This window comes from Salvia miltiorrhiza, chromosome 8, assembly GCF_028751815.1.
Source record: "Salvia miltiorrhiza cultivar Shanhuang (shh) chromosome 8, IMPLAD_Smil_shh, whole genome shotgun sequence".
Classification (NCBI taxonomy): Eukaryota; Viridiplantae; Streptophyta; class Magnoliopsida; order Lamiales; family Lamiaceae; genus Salvia; species Salvia miltiorrhiza.
In genome coordinates, this window is record NC_080394.1 from 30,727,805 (window position 1) to 30,750,281 (window position 22,477).

The 22,477-nt window shown below is 38.5% G+C and overlaps 2 protein-coding genes and 1 long non-coding RNA gene across 3 annotated transcripts; 1 reads left to right on the forward strand and 2 right to left on the reverse strand.

Annotated features, from left to right (window-relative positions):
• Positions 1-654: 654 nt before the first annotated feature.
• LOC130997628 (pentatricopeptide repeat-containing protein At5g02830, chloroplastic) lies at positions 655-6,743 on the reverse strand. The gene is made up of 12 exons (XM_057923015.1): positions 5,930-6,743; positions 5,426-5,513; positions 4,807-5,011; positions 4,470-4,577; positions 4,098-4,262; positions 3,200-3,769; positions 2,572-2,637; positions 2,369-2,449; positions 2,192-2,289; positions 1,835-2,039; positions 1,482-1,542; positions 655-1,279 (listed from the first exon to the last, which is right to left on the reverse strand). The coding sequence occupies exons 1-12, from the start codon at positions 6,471-6,473 to the stop codon at positions 939-941; spliced, it is 2,532 nt and encodes an 843-aa protein (XP_057778998.1). The 5' UTR covers positions 6,474-6,743; the 3' UTR covers positions 655-938.
• Positions 6,744-9,310: 2,567 nt separating this feature from the next.
• LOC130998312 (uncharacterized) lies at positions 9,311-10,117 on the forward strand. Its single transcript, XM_057923741.1, has 3 exons — positions 9,311-9,434; positions 9,487-9,610; positions 9,709-10,117. The coding sequence occupies exons 1-3, from the start codon at positions 9,311-9,313 to the stop codon at positions 10,115-10,117; spliced, it is 657 nt and encodes a 218-aa protein (XP_057779724.1).
• Positions 10,118-13,303: 3,186 nt separating this feature from the next.
• Positions 13,304-16,826, reverse strand: LOC130997690 (uncharacterized). The gene is made up of 3 exons (XR_009093152.1): positions 16,310-16,826; positions 15,894-15,958; positions 13,304-14,278 (listed from the first exon to the last, which is right to left on the reverse strand). It is a non-coding gene; the product is annotated as an uncharacterized LOC130997690 (long non-coding RNA).
• Between the last annotated feature and the right edge of the window lie 5,651 nt (positions 16,827-22,477).

Below are 22,477 nucleotides of genomic sequence, written 5' to 3' on the forward strand. Positions count from 1 at the left end.
CATTATCAATGGAACAAACTAAAAAGAAAAGTGAGTCATTATCAATGAGACAGAGGGAGTACTATTTTAGGTGCGGGTCAACTCGATTGTAGCCAAGTTTTTGTGTTATAAATATACAGTTACAAATAATCCGGCCAAAATAATAAGAATTAGACCTAATACGATTCCAAACAAAATACCTTCAATCATTTTAATTGCGCAAAAACTTGCGTGCGACCGGCCGCAGGTTTGAAAGTTTACATTTCTTCACAATAATGTTTACTTTTATTCATAAGAACTTATACTTTTAGTTATTTTCACTCATTAATACTTATATTCTTAACTATTTGGTTAATTAATCATTGTCGTAATAAAAAGTAATTATTGTTACAATGAAATATAATATTTCTAAAGTATTACATTTATTCACGATAAGTGTTACTTTTATTCATGAGAACTTGTACTATTACATAAGTATACATTTGTGCGAACAAATGTATATCTTATGCTCATTAAAAGTAACCGGCCGCATACTATGCGGCCGGCCGCATGCAAGACCAACCCTTTTAATTGTATTTTTGAAAAGGAGAAAAAACCGGTAATATTTATACCTAAATCTTACTATGACGGTTCTATATGTGATATCCCATTTTACAACTATCCCTAACAATTTAGTTTCTAATAAAATAAAGTAGATTTATTATTCATAAAGTAAATAAATGAATGGAACAGTGTCCTATACAATACACACAAAATAATCAAAAGCTATAAGTAATGTCAGAACTGGAAGTATTGTTATAATGATTTTATCTCTGTCTATCTCTATCAAATGAAATTTTAATGGCACAAAACAAAATCACAACCAATATCTTATTTGCATGGTGCAATGCTAATAAATTATGCACCTACTGCGTGAAAGAATAAAGAATGGATGAGGTGGAATAGGTCTGAAAGAAATTTCACCTTTTTGACGACACAGTCTTCCTTTGCAACCAATGATGCAAAGATTTCCTGGTCACCTTTAGCCTTTGTAGAATTATAGGTCTTCTTGTAGGAGATTCTGATGTTTCTGCTAAGCTACTCTTTTCGTCTACTTCAAACATTAAACTCGAACTCGTAGGACTTCCCTTGTTACCTCTGTCACTCCCGCTTCTTGAACCCGCTTCAATAACCTCAAGCGCCAAATCATGCTGCAATAGTCGAATCACAGCTTCCCCGACTCCACTCTCATCTTTGTTGGCACGGTCACCGTGTCCCTGTTGCTCTAGTACGATCAACAGATCATCTGTTATTGATTTTCCTGCAAACACAATTAAGGGTGGAATTATTGTTTAGTTATTATTGACTTCCAACGGAAGAAACAACCAAACAAGCAGGATGCCATCTTTATTTAGTCACTGTCATGTTCTAAGATTTCGAAGATCCGTTTTCAGATAGAGGATCTATGAAGGAATGAATGGTTCTAGAATCTCCAATAGGAGTAATGAATAAGACATTGTTACCTGCAATATATTTCTCTTTGATCTTTCGAATAACTGCAAGAACAACAATTCGAGCTTCCACCTGTCATTGTATCATAAAAAGAATGGTGAAATCGAGCAACATGTGTTTGTTCAAAATATATAATAAGAGAGCAACTACTTTCAGCAATGTGAATTTCAACTGATGTAATATATATGATTCTTTTTTTTTTTCACTTAGGAAAGGGAAACAATGGGGTTTGAGCCCTGGACCTCGCTGTTAACACAGAAGTTCATCACCGTTTGGATGTCCACGAAGCCCAAAGGGACGATCTAATATACTACCATTTAAGTTATAACATCGTTTTTGTGGACTCTATACAGTGTAAATATACCTTTGTAAGACCTCGGAGGTCAATGAAAAGGCTTTCAGCATTACTATCTTGCAGGTATTCTGTAACTTTCTCCAGAAGCAGGCTTTGACGGCCAAAATCTGTTATACGAGAAGCAAATTGCCATGCACTCCGATGTTCGGTTTGTAACACACCTTCGCACCAGTCTTCAATGAGTTGCTTCAGATGGTAATCATTAGGTTTGTACCTTCAGAAGGTTGGTTGATGCACTGAAGATTAGGAATTGTGAATAAAATTTATCACCACATACCCGATCGTAATACCCATCAGGGCATTATTGCACAAAGTAAAAATAAAAGATGAATATGGCATTATGAAAGAAATCTCATGCAGCCATACCCTGCTTTTCTCATTTGCTGATATATGGCAAGGCACTGTTGTAGTCCCAGCAGTGAACCATCTACGCTGCGGGCTCTAAGAATAGTGTTGTAGGTCACCTGAAATTTGAATTTTTAGGTAAATTGCAACTGACAAATCTAAGAGAAGAAAATAAATGAATCATTGTGAAAACCTCACCATATTTGGTTTTATTTGATATTTCTTCATCTCTGCAAACAACATGAATGCAAGCTTTGGCTTCTTGTGTTTTACACAGATCTGTAGTCGAAAAGTAAAAATTATAGAAAGCAAATGACCAGTCAATTGAAAAGGGCAGAATATTCAGATAAACTCTGTGAACCAGTACAGGGAACTGGAAGAGTTACTGAAAGAGTCTGCACCTTAATAGCTGTTGTATAGGCAATAACATCAGGTTGAATACCACTTTCACGCATGGATGTCAAGATCTGCAAAGCAAGAAAAAGAGTTATCTCTTCCAAACTTCTTAACTTGCACTGTCTATAATGGAAAATTTACTTAATGATACAACTAGATACGAGTGCAACTTCAAAGTCCAAAGTATGCCTGTACGAAGCACTAACATTTTATTTTTTCATAGTTCACTTATGCTATAACCTTTTTACATATTTGTGGGATTAAGGTATGGCAGGCAGCACAATATAAGCATAATTTAGACTGTAGAGTTTAAATTCTAGACCTTGCATATCTTTTGGGTTTATGCTTCAATGGACGCTTTAAGCAAAGTCATGGTTTTCCACCATGACTTCTATCTAAATGGTTTACAAGTCAAGATGCTTTTTCATATGCTTCCAGTTTCATACAAAATGCCATCATTAGAATCATTTCTCATTGAATAATATATCAGAATTGAACCAGTATTCCAAGATGCGGCAGAATTTATTATTCTATAAACATATGTGTATAAAGCTTTTAAACACTGCCATATTAAAGGCTGAGACAGGTCTTAGAAAGTCAACCTTACATGACAGCCAAAGTAGAACTGCTTACTTGTATAGCACCCGGTACATTTCCTGAGCCTCCACAAACATCTATCAATATTGACCAGCTAATATGATTAGGAGTAAGGTTGAAAGTCTTCATTTCATCCATCAAATCTTTGGCACGGTAATAATCAGTACCACAGGCTTTCATCATAATATTATAAGTCGAAGTAGTGGGTCTAAATGGAACTTTCATGGTTAAGTGTGAGCACATTCTAAGAGGAACTCCCATTTCAGTCATTTGGTCCACTGCTTCATTGTATGCACGGTTAAGCTTATCATCACTGATAATTTGTTGAGAACCCCTCTCTTTCCAGCATTGGAATAGCCGAAAAGCCCGATCAAATTGGCAAACCTCAACACAGGCATGAAGAAGGGTATTGAAACAGTGGGTGTTGGGTTGAGCACCAGCTTGAAGCATTTCATCAAATAGTATAATTGCTTTCTCTACGAGACCTGCATTTGCACATGCACTGATCAATGATGACCAAGTAACTGTGTTGGGAACGATACCAGATAACAGCATATCTTCTTTGATTTCAAGTGCCTGTTTCCACATTTTGGCATCTGCAAAGACCTGAATATTAATGGGAAGAGGGGACATCTTTAACATTCTCAGTCATAATTCCTTGGACCAGAGCACAAATCGTAGTATTCAAGGCATTCAAGGATTTTTCTTGTATGCAGATTATTGAATCCTGTGATGAATACTGCAACAATGTATATAGCATCTATTTTAATTGCAATACATCATCATCATTGGTAGTCTAATTATCATGAAAAAATGAAGTGCAAGGAAAAATGCATTGCTCACAGAAGAATGCAATTAAACTTTGTACTCCAACTGGACTGAAAAGGCCAAAATTCATTCACAAACATATATGAGTGATAAATCAAGATTATACCTTAATGATCGTGCTATATGTGAAGTCATCCAGTTTCAATACACCTTTTGACTCCAACTCCCGTATCTGCTTATAAGTATCTTGGGCAAGCTCAACTTTTGCAGCAAGACAACATGATTTGAGAAGTATGTTATGTGTTGTAATATCGAACATCATACCGAGTTTCTACATTTTGCAATAACTTGAGTTAAAGAGCTGATATAGTATTTCATCTGTCAAGTTAAAAGAGAACATAGTCAAGAAGTAAAGAGAGCAAGGAGGTTAAAATCCTAATCTTGTTATTAAGGAATCAAGTTTGGAAGAGAGGCCCAGTTGCTTTCTGCATGCAAGCAACAATAGCCATGAAGAGAAGAAAGACAGAGAGAACCTTACTTCCATTTTCTTGTAGATATCCAGTGTATAGTTTAGATCATGGGAATTCACATTCATAAGACTATTGAAAACGTATATGTTTGGAGTGATATTTTCATCAAGTAATCCCTGGAGAAAAAACATATAAAGCATCAGACATCATTCATAATAACATAAGAAGCCTAAGGGAATAATTATTAATTAGTACCAGTCTAGACCTAGAGTCTCTAGAGTCTAGACATAAATTGTCGTAAATAAGACAGTTCAACTTTACATAATTTTCACATTGTTTCAAGATAAATATAGAGTAATATACAACCTTAAATCATAAAGGTTCAGACAAGACAAGCATAAGTACCTCATAAATGGCCCTTGACTTCAAGTAGTCACCACAAAGACCACATACGTCTATCATTGTGCGGTATGCGTGCATATTAGGAGAACTCAAATTTTGCTTGGATGCTTCGAAGGCTTTCAGAGCAGAAATCAAGTCCCGTTTCTTCCCAAATTCAAGAATTATTGAACAAAATAGCACTTCAGCATGGGGGAAATTCTGTGCATAACTGTGAAAGCCATATTAAAGTTTGATCAGGTGTTTATGTTCGGATAGATTGTTATTCAATCAAAGCTTGCCCTTTTTCAATGCCATTTGAGTTTCGGGGCCTTCGGCTAACTAAGTCCATTCAGCGTGAGATGAGGTGCCAGATTTCGGCGCATGGGAGATAACTAATACAGCTAGAATCGATTGAGGGTAGAAAAAATGGAATAGGAGACCATAAAAGAGAAGTAGCAACAAGTTACGGGAATTTCATAGAAGGGAGGTAATAAAAAAATGGAAGAGAAGGCAAAAGAAATTATCTTTCCAGCCGGACCAAATATCACCAATTTCTATGGTCTTTTTACTTCTAATAAACTCACCTCTAGACATATTTAACACAAAATTACCTATTATAAACCAAAAAGGAATTAAAGCAAACCTGATGGCTGCTGTAGGATCCCTTTTGGTGATGCAAAGTTTTATGAACTCAGATGGCTCCACCAGTCCTTTGATTATAAATTGAAATCCTGAACCAGTGAAACATGCACTTCTGAGATGTAAAATCTTGTAACAACCTAATCAAGCTCTCTAATTCAAATAATAATAATAATAAAATGATCAAGCTCTCCAAGTCATATATATACAGACTTTTTTCTTGCAATTCAATGTAAATTGTTTCTGCTTAGGCGAGTTGCCCATAGCATTAATCACGACTGACGAAAAAGAAAACATCCCATTCACTTAGTTGAGCGTTTGGGCCAATTAGTTTCATAACTGATCAACATGTTTGAGGGGATAAAAAGCATGCGGATTTTTTTCCCACGTCATAAGGTACTCAAGCTAAATATAATCTGTAATTTGCACAAGAGCAGCCATGAGGTAATTTACTGACGTTAATCTACATATAAAATAAATGCTAAAGATCAACGCCATGCGAATTTACCAGCAAACATTTCCATCAAGCTCACGAGTCGCTCCACTTCACCGCCTTTCAATAATCTCCGGCACTCTGCCTTCAGCGACTCAATGGCAACTGCATCAAATAGCCCCACCGGCTCGACGCCGAGCTTCTGAATGCCATTGAACAGCGTACCAACAACACTATCGAGATTTCCATCACGAAGAACTCTGACAATACCACTCACTAAATGTTCCGATGTCAGCAACGCTAGAAATTCCGACATCTTTACCCCCGAGGAGACCACGCTCTCCGCTATCATGAGAAAATCCTCGAACTTCCCGTCCTCAGCGAGCTTCGAGGCTAGCTTGCTGTAGTAGGCCAGGCTTTGGCGATTAGTCCAGCGGGAAGAGGAGAGAAGGGGAGAAGAAGCGGGAATTTGGGGCTTTTGCTTGGGGTTATGATTTGGTCTGGGTTTGGTAGGGGTAGAGGTAGTGGAGTGGTGGTGACGGCGGTGGTAGTTACCGGAAGGGGTAGCTGAGGGAGGGAGGAGGGTGGCGGAGGCGAGGATCGATAGTGCGTCCCTCATTTTCCTGGCCAACCGTTTTTTTCTTTTTTCAGTTGCCAGTAAAGTAAAATTGGAGAAATATTAAGTGATGGTTTATTTTTGGCTGTCGTTTTTTAGGATTGAATTCGAAAGGCGGGCGCTTCATTTCAACTCGGACTCATCAATTTAATTTTAGTCTGGTTGTAAAATTAATAAATTATCATTGAAAAATGCGGGATAACCAAGATTTCATCCTTTAAATTTATGTTTTTTTTTTCCTCATTTTTCAATTGATCCTTACTTATTCTTTATTGTCACTATAAAAAATAAAATGAGGAATAATATTATCACACAATTTTTGAAGGGATAATATTATCCCTCTTTTGTAGTGAAAATGAGTAATGAGTAAAGGTCAAGTAAGAAATGAGGAAAAAGATTAGAAGGATTTAAAAAGTGAAATTTTATTTATCGATCCCTTATTTTTTCATTATAATTTTACAACCTAAGAGAACGCATCATTAGAAAAAAAAAATAATGGGGACTTTTTATAAAATAAAGTTTTGTTCACCAAACAACTCAATGGATTTAAGAGTATTTAATATGGTTGCTTTACAAAATATGGTCAGATCTTATTAGATTAAGTCATGTAAAGTCCACATAACTCTACGGTCTATCGAATAGGACGGAATGAGAAATTTCCACACAACTTGTAAGAAATGGGTTACAAGGTACTCCTCATGTCCATCAAAATTATATATTTATTAGTTCTCCTCTCCCACGAATTTTGAATCAATTTTCTTTTTCGATCGTTCCACGAATCTTGAGCCATTTTATATATAGTATAAATTAGGCAAAAAATAAAAGTTTCTTAATTAAACTTAACTTAATTAAATTCCCTACTTTTACTAATTAAAAGTGGTTGGCGGATAGAATTTTTTGGAATCGATCCATTCTCTCTTTCTCTTGACTCATTTCACTCTGCCTCTCTCTCTTTTGAAACCCTAAATCTATCGCCGCCCCTATCTCTCTCCCTCTCTCTCTTAAATTTATCGCCGCTCTAAAGCTTTAAACCCTCCGATTAGCTTCGCCGCCACCATCGACGACGACGGCCCCATGGATTACACCACGCCGCCTTTGTATGATTCTGGTTGGGTGAACCCTCGCCAGCATCTAAATCGACCCTCCCCCATCGATTTAATCCTGAGGAAACTCCGATGTCCACCTTGTTCCACTCTGACCCATGTCTCACCGTTCAATCCCTCTCCGAGCCTTGGATCCGGCACCGATCACCATCGATACGGGCGGCTCCACTGCCCCTCACCGCGATGACCGACGGGAGAGAAGGGGTCGCTGGCGGTGGAGTGTTCGTCAACGGTGGTGGGCTCGTCAACGACAAAGGGCTTGATGATTCTGTTTAGCAATTTGAATGCAATGAATATTTTCAATCACATTATGCCGCCTCTTAAGTTTTTTGTTATGTTTAGCAATTTTGGATTATGTAATTATAAAAAAAATTGCATTAAATAAATAAAAACAATAATTTAATTTAAATTTATATATTCAATTGATTAAAAATAATTTTCAAAAATAAATTAAAAGATAATTAAAATACCAAGTCTACTTATATAATCAATTTTCTACTTTATTACCTACACATTTAAAACACTAATCTCCAACTCCTTAATTCTCGTGCCCAAAAGAAGTTACTCAAGATTGGTGGGACGGAAAGAGTACTATTTTTTTATTATTAATAAAGATTATATATATAATTTTTTTTCTAAAACTTAATCTTTATATTTTAAATTCTATTCACACTCAGTATTTATAAAAATGCTCAGAGGGTGTTTGGCTGAGCTTATAAGCTCTTTAAAACAACGTATAAACTGTTTAGGAGATTATAAGATTCTTTAAAGTGTTTGACAAAATAAGCTCCTAAAGAGCTTATAAACTGTAAAAATAAGCTGTAAGAGCTTATAAGCTCCCAAAAAATAAGTTCATCTACCCCAACTTATTTTCTCATTTTCTTATAAGCAACACTTATTTTACAAAAATAACTTAATTATAATTTTTTTTATTTTCATCATATATCATTTTAATTTCATTTTTTCAATTTTCTCTCTCTAATAAAAATTCTCTCTCACTAAATAAAAATTCTCTCTCTACCTTATAAGCTCAATTACTCAAACACTTTGACAACTTATAAGTTCTTAAAAAACTACACCTTATAAGCTCTTTAAAATAAGATTAGCCAAACACCCTCTCAATCATTTAATACATCAATTTTGATGGGTCGCTTTCGCTATTCAATTTTGGTGAACCCTCCTCTACACTTTATACACATTTCTCAATCTATCTATATATATATAAAAGCAGATCTATTAGTATTTTTTTATTTTTTATTTTACCTTTTTACCCCATCTATATTGAAAAGGTTGATTAATTTATGGAATGGATACATTTTTTTAAGTCAAAGAGAGATTAATATTAAAATGAGTACAAGGGGTACTCGAATCCCTTACAAAACAACCCTATCAAAAAACTCATCTTATTTAAGGATAGATGGAATGCGTGCAATCGGACTAGAACACCAATCATAAAGAGAATGAGCGGATACAATTTTAAAAGCGGTTACAACAGATCTAACAAAAGTATTAACAATCTCAACTTTAACATTTGCTTCGGCCTATATTTTAGGGATTAATATTCAGCTAATTACCCTATTAATATTGCATACTAATCAATACTAACTTTAATTAGGGGATAAAACCTTGATCGGTCTTATACCGAAAAAGGATAAATCGGAGGAGGTAGCAGACTTCCGACCTATTAGCATGTGTAATACCATTTTTAAAATCATTTCCAAAGAGATTGTTAACCGCATGCGGGGAGTTCTTGGCAGAGTGGTGGATCAGAATCAAAGTGCCTTCATTAAGGGGCGTCAAATCACGGATAATATCCTTATAGGTTTTGAATGCCAGCATTGGATTCGCCAGCGAAAGAAGGGTAAGGACGGGATGGTGGCCTTAAGCTATATATGAGCAACGCATATGATCAGGTTTAGTGGAATTATTTGGAGGCCGTTATCCAAAAGTTGAGATTTCTGGACCATCTGCGAAGGGTGATTATGAAGTGAGTGAGGTCAGTGTCTTTCAGTTTACTTATGAACAGGAGCATTTATGGTGACCTTGTGCCATCGAGAGGCTTGAGGTAAGGGGACCCTTTATCCCCCCTTTCTCTTTGTCCTCTGCGCACATAGGCTATCTTCTATTTTCCACAGGGCTCAGAGGGAACAGGCTATCTATGGGGTTGCGATTATGCAAGGCGAGCTGAATATTTCCCACATTTTTTTCGCTAATGATAGCTTAATCTTATTTAAAGCTAATGGTGTTGAGGCGCAACATATCAAGGGTATTTTGATGGCTTATGAGCTGGCGTCGGGGCAACAGATTAGTTTTGAGAAGTCCTCTGCTTCTTTTAGCCATAATACGACGGAGATGGCTGAAACTGAGGTTTTGCAGGCCTTGAATGTTAAGGCGGGAGCAGGTCTCCAGCGCTATCTCGGCCTTTATGCGTTTTCTCTCCGGCAAAAAGACTCCAATTTGGATATATTGTGGAGAAGATCCAGAAAAAGCTTGCTTGTTGGAATCAGCGTGAGTTCTCTGGAGCTGGAAGAGAGGTTCTTTTGAAGGCTGTTATACAAGCAATGCCCACTTGTGCAAGGCAGTGCTTCCGGCTTCCCGATTCAATTTGTAAAGACATTAACCGCCTCAGTGCTGGCTTTTGGTGGGGGGATAAGGAGGACAAAAGACATATGCATTGGTGGAAATGAGATGTTTTGTGTATCCCGAAAGATTGGGGCGGAATGGGTGTTAGGTCCTGAGGGTCTCGAATAGGTGTATGGGGGGGGAATACACCTATAGGCTATTTTTGACTTAATCTACTGACCTCAATCAGAGGGATCTCAGTCAGAGATCAAAACGAAACTTTGCACGCAAACAAGGACTCCTGTTTTACTGAAATCAGTTTTGACCAACAGGGTTGACGACTGATACTGAAAGCTCTTCAGTAATGAGTTATCAGTTAAGTAACTGGAACTTAACTGATCCAAGTAAGGGCTTCAGTCGTGTTTGCAAAGATAGAGATGATATCACTCTTCCTTACTATCAGAGGATAGTTGAGTCAGATTGATATCATACGCAGCGGAAATTAAACTTAGTTTCGTAATAGCCTCGGTGGAGCAGGTTGTTGGATTAAGGTTTCTCTTTGTTGTTATTCAGTGTTCAGTTTTATCAATTGAAATAGCACAAGTAAGAATGTAAAACTGAAAGCTGTAAATAACACAGAGACTTTTACGTGGTTCGGAAAAACCCTTTCCTACATCCACGGTTGGTTGATCAGACCAACAATCCACTCCGCAAGTGCTTCACTGGTGCACTGCAAACCGTACCCGTGTGCTTGCCTGGTGCACACAACCGTAAACTGAAGAAAACCCTTCTTCAGCACCCACACACCTCGCGTAGGATTTCCCTGCTAAGCACACCTCGTGCTCAGACTTTTCACTCAGAGTTCAGAGTACCTTCCTGAACTCCGAACCACTCAAACACTCTTATGGGGAGGAGGTTTGAACGAGTGCTAACTATACTTACAAAGAACAAGTTCTTTGAAGCAAGTTTGACCTTTGGCTTCTGGGTAAACAAATATATGCCTAGGGTCTAAGAGAATGTATGTAATCAGCAGTGACTGATTTTGGCTTTGGAATTCTCTTCTTCGATTCAAGCTTTGGGGCGGTTAAGCTTTAGGCTGAGTAGCAATTTTGGCAGAGCTTCAGCTTATGTCGTTGAATCGGTGAAGGTTGAAGTGATCCACGAGCGCTATTTGTAGGAGAACTCTTGAATAGATCCGTTGGCGTAAATCGTCCTCAATATTTTTTCCGTTGGAGAGCAATTCGAATTTGGGCTGAGGCTTCAATCTTTGAGGTTCCTTATCTATGTGGAAACGGCTCTCTTGGATGGACAGGAGATGTGACATCTCTGAAAAGTAACCACCAGATAGGAATGACCTCTGCAGAGATAAGATATTCTGAGATCTCTGCATTTAATGCGGTTGTACTTGTGCGTACGTGACTTCCTCTGAACGTTGGAAGATCAGTCCTAGGAGGAATGTTCAACTGATATTTGACATTAGTATCAGTCCATTGCGCGCATTAAATAATCAGTCTTCAACTGATTCTTCAACTGATACTTCAGTTGGTATCTGCAGTCTTCAGTCTTCAGTCTTCGTTCTTCAGTCTTTAGTCTTCAGTCTTCGACACCGCAACTAAACTAGAAACGAACTCTAACACTTGAGTTCTAAACGATTCTAGTCTATTACATATAAGTCCTATGAATTTTGGTATCATCAAAACAAGGGTTAGGATATTCCACAAGGTTCCCAACAATGGGTTTTCGTAATCTTAAGAGCTTCAACAAGGCACTTCTCGTGAAACAAATTTGGAGATTGATAAAAAATTCGGACTCTTTGGTGGCTCGTGTCTTTAAAGCTCGCTACTTTCGGGAGGGAGGGGGAGAGATATCATGAACGCGGAGGTTTGACCCGGCGCATCCTATATTTGGAGGTCTTTGGCATGGAGTCGCAACCTCATTGAACGATGCCATATCTGAAAGGTGGGAGATAGACAAAAAATAAAGGTTTTTGATGATCTATGGACCAAGACTACTCATGGCAGAAAGATGGCAAGGAAAGTAGATGACACCCCTACTAATATCAGGGTGGCAAACCTCTTTGACGAGGAGAGGTCCTTGGGACAAGGACAAAATTCAGCGCCTGCTCTGGCCTCCGGATGTGGTGTCAGTTTGTAACACCCCTATTGCCGAGCATGGGGATGATGATGAGCTAACTTGGAGGCTCGATCCGAAGGGAACTTTTACTATGAAATCTGCGTACTTTAGTAGTCGTGACATGAAGTGGTGGAGTCGTGCTATTTGGAACATTTCTATTCCGCCAAAGGTGAAAATTTTCTGGTGGAGGGCTTTGTCAAATCTGATTCCAACTAAGGTTAACCTCCGTGAACATCACGTTTCGGTGGAGGGACTATGTGGACAATGCCGTGATAATTAGGATACAACAACTCATAGTTTGTTTTTCTGCCCGGCACTTAGACCCATTTGGCGTGAGTCACGTTTCTAGCGCGTACTCTCGAATGCCATGCACCTTGATTTGGATGGTATCGTAGAGGCTATGAGGGCAGAGTTTCAAGTGGAGGATTATGAGGTTTAAGTGTTGATGACTTAACAAGTTTGGGTGGACAAAAGAAAGTCTAAGCATGAAGGAAATGGGGAGAAAGGTTTGGTGTCAGAAATGCATTGTCAAGTACTGTGGGAAACTTTCCAGAGCGCTAAGCCAATCCTCAAATCACTACTCCACATAAATATGCGTGTAAATATCATTTTAAATCATTCGCTATTGTCACCATTCATATTGCAATTGACACAAAAGATTAAGAAATTTTCACGAATCACACAATTAGGTGCAAAGTATGAAAGAACACTCAATTAGCCAGCCCGCCAGTGAACCAAAAACACTATTAGTCAAAGGAACATTATTGTGGCAGCAAGTATTTACCTTTTTATGCAGTGCTCGGAGACCTTGTTGGTGTTGTGCTCGGAGACCTCAGCCAACGTAAAAACCTTAGACATTGGAATCAATTAAGAGAATATCATAACTCATAAGCACAAAAAAAAAAAAATCAATGCAAAAGAAACGCAACAAAAGAAAAAGAAGGTTACCTTGCGTCTGGCAGCGTTAATATTTTTTACTAATGATCAATTTATAGATAAAAATCTAAATTTTAAGTTTCCTTTGTTAAAATTCTTTCTAAGTTTACAATCATTCTATAATTACCAGCAATCGAATCATTCTATAATTTGGTGTATCAGCAATCGAAAATTAGTTAGTATATGATTAATTATTTTTGTTAAATCGGTGGACTAAAAAAACCAGCAAAAAAAAATATCATGGCAGCATCGGAGAAGGTGGAAGGGGCAGATCGTCGGGGGGGAGGAAAATGGAGGTAGCATCGGAGAAGGTGGAAGGGGCAGATCTCATCGCGGCGGCTACGACCGATGGGTCGAATCGCCAGTAGGGCAGATCGCCGGGGGGATGGAAATGGAGATGGCATCGGAAAAGGTGGAAGGGGCAGATCTTATCGAGGCTGCGGTCGGTGGGTGGAATCGCTGGGAGGACAGATCGGCGGGGGAATGGAAATATCGCTGACATCGGAGAAGATGGAAAGGGCAGATCTCATCGTGGCCATATCTGGTGGGTCGAATCGCTGGGAGGTCAAATCGGCGGGGAATGAGGGAAATGGAGGTGGCATCGGAAAAGATGGAAGGGGCAGATCCCATCGTGACTGCGGCCGGTGGGGCGAATCGTCGGGGAGAGGGTGAAATGGATATTTGATGGAGGAGAAGAGAATGGTGAAATCGATGGAATGTTTTATTTCATTTAGAATGTTTTTGAAGCAGAAAACGTGTAATGTGATGTATAATATAGTAATAAATAAAATAATGTATATATAAAATATAGCTTATGTGGAATTATATTGTCGCGTTAGCGATATAGAATTAAGCTAGAAGTTCTAGAATTGCAGGGATTTAAAGTACTGGATTATTAGACATGCCATATGAGACCTTGAATTAAGGAGAGCGCAAGGATCACTAATCGATTCCTTCCCTGCTTGTTATGTCCTTTTGAATCCACAATCGAAGTATCCTAACCACCACAAGCTTATTTCTTGTTTTATCATTTATGGCATTCAATTGAATTTGCTTGTTTGATGTTGACATCTCCTATGTTTAAGATATAAATATTAAAAAAAAAAGACATATTAACTAACTAAAAAATAAAGTGAGAATAATGCGAATGCTATAACAAAATATTATGAAAGAGGCTAAGCCAAATTTTTACATGAAATACATTTTACCCATTTTGCATCTTAACAGAGTAGTTCATTTGTCGGATTTGGGAACAGATTAGCATCTCATCCGGTCCCTCATAAGTACACATAGGGATGTCAATGGGTGGGTTTTACCCGGACCAGAACCAGAACCGTTCATTACCCGTTGAGCTATAAGCAATGGTTCTGGTTCTGGTTCTAGACCCGACCCATTTAGACCCTAAACTTGACGGGTCCAGATCCGACCCGACCCGTTTGTTATGGGTCCGATCCGACCCGACCTGTTTTGCCACTAACCCACTACCACCCACCCCACCCACCCCTCCAATTTTTTTTATTTTTTTTTTAATTTTTTTAAAAAAATTTTCCTCCCCAATTCCACTCCAGCCCCGTCACCCCCACCCACCCCCACCCCCCCTCCAAAAAAATTTTTTTTTTTTAATTTTTTTTAAAAAATTTTCCTCCCCCATTCCACCCGACCCGTTTGTCATGAGACCATGGGCTTTTTTAAGTTTGGTAATGGGTATTATTGGGTCTATGGGTCTTATAATACCCATGGGTAATTAACCTACCCACACCCATTAATTTTTCACTTAATGGTCTAGTCCGGTGTGGATCCATTAAGCAATGGGTCGGTTCTGGTTCCGGAACCGTAACAATTTTAATGGTTCTGGTCCGGGTAAAACCCACCCATTGACATCCCTAAGTACACACATAGGATGAACCCATTCATTTGATAGGTTGACGGAGGCAAACGATTCTGACAGGACATGGTTATAACAACAGATTTGATACTACACACATATCGATACGTTCTCATTTATTGTGAGATAGCAGCAGATAACCAACTAAGCATTAACCAACACAGCTTTGTTCTTACGATAATAGAACTAAATGACCAAAACCCAGCAACATTGGGAAAGACAAAAACATAAGGTTACTGTTAAGAGTAAATAACAACTAAAAATAAAAATCTCTAACTCAGTAAATTTCAAATTGAATTGCAGTTTGAAACCTTAAATGATATAACCAACTGAATGTAGCAGACAAAAACCAATACATAATTACATATAACAATGCAAACCAACACTGAAATCAATTATGACTCTAGAAAAAAATCACATGCTTCAAAAATCAAATGGCATAGATTGCATAACAATGGATTGATCCAGCTCAATTTCTACAAACAAATTAAATGAGATTTCAGATGTTTCGTTTGAACAGATGATTGAAAAGAAACTCATGAATTAAATAAACTCATGAATTATAGCATATTAAGGTATAATATAATCCTCAAATCACTACTCCACATAAATATGCGTGTAAATATCATTTTAAATCATTCGCTATTGTCACCATTCATATTGCAATTGACACAAAAGATTAAGAAATTTTCACGAATCACACAATTAGGTGCAAAGTATGAAAGAACACTCAATTAACCAGCCCGCCAGTGAACTAAAAACACTATTAGTCAAAGGAACATTATTGTGACAACAAGCATTTACCTTTTTATGCAGTGCTCGGTGACCTTGTTGGTGTTGTGCTCGGAGACCTCAGCCAACGTAAAAACCTTAGACATTGGAATCAATTAAGAGAATCTCATAACTCATAAGCACACACACAAAAAAAAATCAATGCAAAAGAAACGCAACAAAAGAAAAAGAAGGTTACCTTGCGTCTGGCAGCGTTAATATTTTCTACTAATGATCAATTTATAGATAAAAATCTAGGTTTTAAGTTTCCTTTGTTAAAATTCTTTCCAAAATTTGTTCTTTCTAAGTTTACAATCATTCTATAATTACCAGCAATCGAATCATTCTATAATTTGGTGTATCAGCAATCGAAAATTAGTTAGCATATGATTAATTATTTTTGTTAAATCGGTGGACTAAAAAAATCAGCAAAAAAATAAAAAAAATACCATGGCAGCGTCGGAGAAGGTGGAAGGGGCAGATCGTCGGGGGAGGGGGAGGAAAATTGAGGTAGCATCGGAGAAGGTGGAAGGGGCAGATCTTATCGCGGTTGCGGCCGATGGGTCGAATCGTCGGTAGGAAAGATCGCCGGGGGATGGAAATGGAGGTGGCATCGGAAAATGTGGAAGGGGCAGATCTTATCGAGGCTGCGGCCGGTGGGTGGAATCACCGGGAGGGCAGATCGCCGAGGAAATGGAAATATCGCTGGCATCGGAGAAGGTGGAAGGGGCAGATCTCATCGTGGCCATATCTGGTGGGTCGAATCGCCGAGAGGTCAGATCGTCGGGGAGAGAAGGGAAATGGAGGTGGCATCGGAGAAGGTGGAAGGGGCAGATCTCATCGTGGTTGCGGCTGGTGGGGCGAATCGCCGGGGAGGGGGGTGAAATGGATATCTGGTGGAGGAGAGGAGAATGGTGAAATCGATGGAAAGTTTTATTTCATTTAGAATGTTTTTGAAGCATAAAATGTGTAATGTGATGTATAATATAATAAATAAAATAATGTATATATAAAATATAGCTTATGTGAAATTATATTGCCGCGTTAGCGATATAGAATTAAGCTAGAAGCTCTAGAATTGTAGGAATTTAAAATACTGAATTATTAGACATGCCACATGGGACCTTGAATTAATGAGAGCGTAAGGATCACTAATCGCATTATATAATGATTGCCAATAATTGTATGGACATGGGCCGATGAAAAAAAGAATTGATTAGGGACCTACGCTCCCCCTTGACCCATACAAGTTCAACTTTTGTAATAAAAATTCACGACTCTGTCACTGCTCATCAATGGTCTATTAGTCATGACAAAAGTTTATAGCTTTCTTCTTCTAGTAAGAAGGATAAAATCTTTATTCGGAAAAAAGAAAGAGAGGATAAAATCAACTTGAAAGCCTTAATAGTCGTGATCTAATGAAGGCTTTATTTCATTGAGTGATAAAACTGAGGCATCGAATACTCTCTATTTCAAGAGGTCACTGGTTCAAGTCCTACCGATGACGTATGGATTGTATTTAATTTGGATATTAAGTTGTAATTTGTTTAGATATTTAACTAGTTTGTAATAGCATGATTTTTCTTAATTTGTTATTATAATAAACAATTTCATGACATAATATATATCTTGTATCTCAAAAAAAAATATTAACATTAACATTATACTGTTCTAACTTGAACTTTTGACGTATTTTTTTGTATGACTATATTTGTAAAATACTCAACCACCATAAAATCTATACTTTTACAAGTCGCAACTTCGCCTCTCGTCTTTTTATAGTTACCTCCTCAACGCACTTCTATTTTTATAAACTAAAACTTTTGTTTTCCTAAATTTGTTTAATTCCTTGTAAACATACAAAAGATTAATCCCCACATTTTAGAATAAAAAGGTTAAAATTTGCATTGTCGACATTTTCGTATTTAAAAATTGCATTAGAATAGACAAATACTCCTTTCGTTCCACTTATCAATGATACAATAAAAATGGACATGGAAAAATAAGAATAAGATGTTAAGAGTATAAAGTGAGCATGAAGAACTTACTTTATATGTGTAGAATGGGTAGAGACCATATACTAATTTTAAAAAGTGTCATTATAAATGATAAATTAAAAATGAAAGTGTGTCATTATAAGTGGGACGAAGGAAATGTTCAATTGTTCATGTTCAAAAATTATACTCAATTCGTCCACAAAAAATAATCAATTTTTGCCATTTTGAGACGTCTATAAAAATTAATGAGGTATTGGCCAATAAATACATTAACTTTCCCAATTTTCTAGAATATAATATCACCTTTAGATTCTGCTCCATAATACACCATCTTTGTGATTCTTCTAATTTCTCACCCTGAATATTTCTGAAAATTCAAAGACTACCCCAAGTATAATCAAAATTGCAGAATAACCCTAACATCAATTCAAACAAGACAGAATACCCCATTTTGTTTTTTAAAACAGTTTAACAAGTAATCAGGCCCAACATGCTTCCGTAACACTTCAAAATAAATCTTAAATTTAAACCAACATTATACCTTTGTCGACTGGTCTTCTTCAGGAGTCAGTCTTGTTGCGTTTTACGGCTCGTCTGCTCACTCGACACGCACCAACCACACACTCGCAAGAGATGGTTGCAACCCTTCTCCTTCACTAAGTGTCGACTCAATACTTTGTTGGAAAAATAAAGAAAATATTTTTACTCAACCGGAATAGTTGGACAAAAACTAAGCGTTTATAGAGGAATTATATAATAATTAATTTATTTCATAAAATATTCCCCAAGGGAGGAGACTAACTTGTTTAGCTACTCATAGTAGCTAATACTTGTGTACATAAAATAAAAAGGAACAAAACTAAAAAACGAAAAAAACTTTGAAAACAAAATTAAAAGATTACAAAGATAATTTAGAGAGAGAAAGTTCTTGTGAAAATGTGTTGTGATTTTCGATGCCTTCTTCTCTCCAGAGCTTGAGTTTATATAGAGGTTTGATCCCCTCTATTATTGCTTGGTAGTTGGCCTTGGATTCTTTCTTCGTGGCCAGCTATCTTGAATGTGACTTCCACCTTCTTTTGTCGGCCATGATTGCCGACACTAGTTAGTGTCTTCACATGGTGCTGGACCCTTGCTTTATCGTTTTGTGATAATGCTGGTAGGGGCCGGCTGCTTTTCCCTTCCACTCATGTTTGTCCTGGAGCGTTTGGTGAGTGGTCCTCCTGTCATTCCACCCACTTTTGTCGTTTCTTTTGTGGGTGCGATCCTTGCTGTGAATCACATGATTCACTTTGCTTTGTCGGCCACCTTACTTTTTTGGTGCCCGAGGGTTTCTTCGCTTTGGAGTCTGATGCTCATCATGTTCATCAGACCGAAACCTCCTTCTGTCAAGCTTCGGGAAGAAGCCTTTGCCGAATTCCGGCTCCTTCTGCGTTGAACATTGACCGCAGACCTTCTCAATCCAATGGCCCAAATGAGCCATGTTGCAAAATTTGCGACGAGTCTCCTTGCTCCCCGCTATCTTGTTTTCCCACAACATTTGCCGTTTATTTTCAAAGGATTTTTCGGCAAAAGGGGTCGTAGTTCCTGTCATGGTGTTAACCAGGAACGTTCCCAGATCTGAGCTTTGGTAGAACTTGAATCTGGACTTCATTTTGTCCATCTCTGTGAGACAGACCCATAGACCCCATGCTCGTCTAGTGGAGATTTGATCCTCCTTGAATGTTGAGACGATTGCGTCCTGGAAGTCGGGAACTTTGATTTGGTTCAGAGCTCCCGTGTCAGGTCTCCGAAGCTTGATGAAGTGGAAAGCTTCACGGATTCATTTTCCAACTGGCTCCGGTGCTGCACTGAAAAAGTACAATTCCAGAACATCTCCCCGTTTGAGGGACTCATTGTTCTCCCATGCATCAAACACCGTTTTCTGGATCCATTTGGGTAGACCCTTGATCTCGGTGAAGGCTGGAGAGGTGGTATAAACTGAGGCTAACGCCCCGAACTCATACCATTCCTTGACGTCGTTTGGATTGGCTCCTGGGGTTGTCCAAACTCGAGGATATTTTCCTGCAACATCAACCCGGCAATTTCCCGGATTAATGCCCTTTCTTGTGAGGAGTTTCTCCCACCTGTCTTGATACATCTGCCAAGAAGGAGAAATATCAATAAAATCAGTATCAACCTTAACTTGGCCTGTCATAGGCCTAAGATTGATCTCTTCCTCTTTTACCCCAGAGGTGGAGGGTTGACATGTTGATTCAGGGTGTGACCCCTTAACAACATCTTTTCCTCGAGGGTCCGGCTGTGAAACCATCGCCTCAGGACTTGGGCTAGGGGTACTTGAATCCCCTGCTACAGGTAATCCGCCATGTACGGAAAGCATTGCTTTAATCCGATTATCTCGGATAACGCGCAAGAGCGGCTTGTTGATTACTTCTTGAAGATTGAACATCTTCATGAAGCATGCATCGATTTGGTTAGATACTTGAGCTTCATCAGCCGCTTGTATCTTTCCTGCTTGTTTGGTGTGTAGAACACACTTTTGCCATTCTTGTTGTAGCAACTCTAAACTTTCAAAGAGCTGCGCCTGTTTTGCCTCGATGGCCTCCACCTCAGGGAGCTCCATCCCTTGTTAGGAAATTGCAAAGAATTCCTTCTCGTTGATGTGCCATCGCACAACTTCGTTGTCGGAGAAAAGGCCACTACAATATCTGCAAGGTTCTTCTCCAAAAGGGGTGATCTTGGTAAGTACAGCTGCCCACCAGAAATCACTCGCGTCAGTGTAGAGGACCAAGTCATCCTCGTCTTGTGGTATTGAAAGCTTCGAGAGATTTTTGCAAATCTCTTTTAACTTCTTCATACCCTCCCGATGCTCCTCTTTCCATATGAATGGAACATCTTTCTTCAGTAACGGACTGAAGACTTTCCGGTATTCTGCAAGATTTTTGATAAACATTCCTACAAAGTTAACCACTCCAAGAAAACTTTGGAGCTGCTTCTTTTCAATGAGATCCTCCGGGAAATTTTGGACCTTTTCCACAATATGATCTTGTAGAATGATTCCAGATTCATCGATCTCAATTCCCAGAAACTCCATCTTCTGGGTGGCTATGACTGCCTTCTTTTCAGACAACACTAGTCCTTCTTGTTGGCATACATCCGCAAAGATCTCCAGATGCCTGACATGTTCATGAATGTTTTTTGATGCAATGAGAATATCATCAATATAAACAAACATAAACGAAGAATAATCCTTGAAGAGATTATCCATCTTTCTTTGGAATATCTGAGGCGCGTTGGCTAGCCCCATTGGCATGACATTCCAGACATAATGTCCTTGTGGAGTTGAGAAGGCTGTAAACTTCTTACTCCCTTCCTCCATGCGAATCTGGTAGAAACCTGATTTGCAATCGAACTTTGAGAATACCCTTGCACTTCTGATGCAGTTGATGAGGTGTTCTCTACTTGGGATGAAGTATCCATCAAACTCAATAATGTCATTAATCCCTTTATAATTAATGACTAATCTTGGTTTTCCTCGCTTGATCTCCCCATGATTTCTCACCAGAAATCCCGGACTATTGTAGGGTGATCTTCCTTCTTCGATTAGTTTTAAATCAAGGTGTTCCTTGAGTATACTCATCATATCCTGTTGATCTCGAGGGTTCATCAGGATAGGTCTGAATCTAACGAACTCATGCTCCTTTCCAGTTTTAACTTTCAAGGTTGCTCTGAGCTGGTTCTTGTCCCACCATGCCAAAGGATCCTCGTGGTAACACTTCTGGATTCTTCTTTTGACGTCGGCAATAGACACCTGTTCTTCTTCCTTGATATCCTTGTGTGATATCAGGGATACTTTGAGGATTTGAGTTTCTTCCTCGGAGAGATCTGGGAATCCCTCAGTTCTGCATTTGAGCAAAACTTCACCGAATCTCCTTTGATCCTTCATTTGGGGTCTCCGGAGTCTGCCATCATCACCACGCTTGTTGCGGAATTTTATTGGCATTGAGCGATGAAAAGCTCCATTGAGCCTTTGCACAATGATCTTGTGATCACAATTGGTTGTGAACACTAGCCTCCTGGATTCATTGTCTTGTATATACCGCTTGAAGCTTTGCAGAAAATTATTTCCGAATAATATATCTGCTCCGGTATCATGGAAATAAATTGGTGGAGTCTTGACCTTGTACCAAGGTGTCTGTCCTGCTCCGCCGATCAATATTTCCGTTTGTTTTACTCCCTTTGATAGAAGCAATATCTTTTTGGAGAAATCCCTTCCTGCAATTCGAGGTAGTTCTTCTTCAACTTCTGCTGGAAAGACTCCTCGTTTTGCTGTACAGATCTCTGCTCCTGAATCCACATAAGCAGCAAAATATTGTGCTTTGTATTTCTCGTATAACATCCCTACAAAGATGTATATCGAGAATGGACTTGTCATTGGATCATCACTCTTTGGCGTCCAATTGTAATCTCCATTCCTCCTGATTTCCATGACCATGGTTTATATTTGTCAAGGAAATCTCGTCCTAAGATCAGGACATCCGCTTCTTGTCCGGCTTGGCCTTCGGTTTGGATTTCAAAACCTCCGACTTCAAGAGTTTCGATGTATCGGTTGTCTCCTGGATT

Coding starts and splice junctions, on each gene's coding strand:
- LOC130997628 (XM_057923015.1), bottom strand. CDS start 6,473: ATGAGGGACGCACTATCGATCCTCGCCTCCGCCACCCTCCTCCCTCCC. Junction 3,770..4,097: donor CATATAGCACGATCATTAAG/GTATAATCTTGA, acceptor ATTAATATTCAG/GTCTTTGCAGATGCCAAAAT. Junction 2,450..2,571: donor CCTATACAACAGCTATTAAG/GTGCAGACTCTT, acceptor TTTCGACTACAG/ATCTGTGTAAAACACAAGAA.
- LOC130998312 (XM_057923741.1), top strand. CDS start 9,311: ATGCGGGGAGTTCTTGGCAGAGTGGTGGATCAGAATCAAAGTGCCTTC. Junction 9,435..9,486: donor GATTCGCCAGCGAAAGAAGG/GTAAGGACGGGA, acceptor GCATATGATCAG/GTTTAGTGGAATTATTTGGA. Junction 9,611..9,708: donor TATGAACAGGAGCATTTATG/GTGACCTTGTGC, acceptor TATTTTCCACAG/GGCTCAGAGGGAACAGGCTA.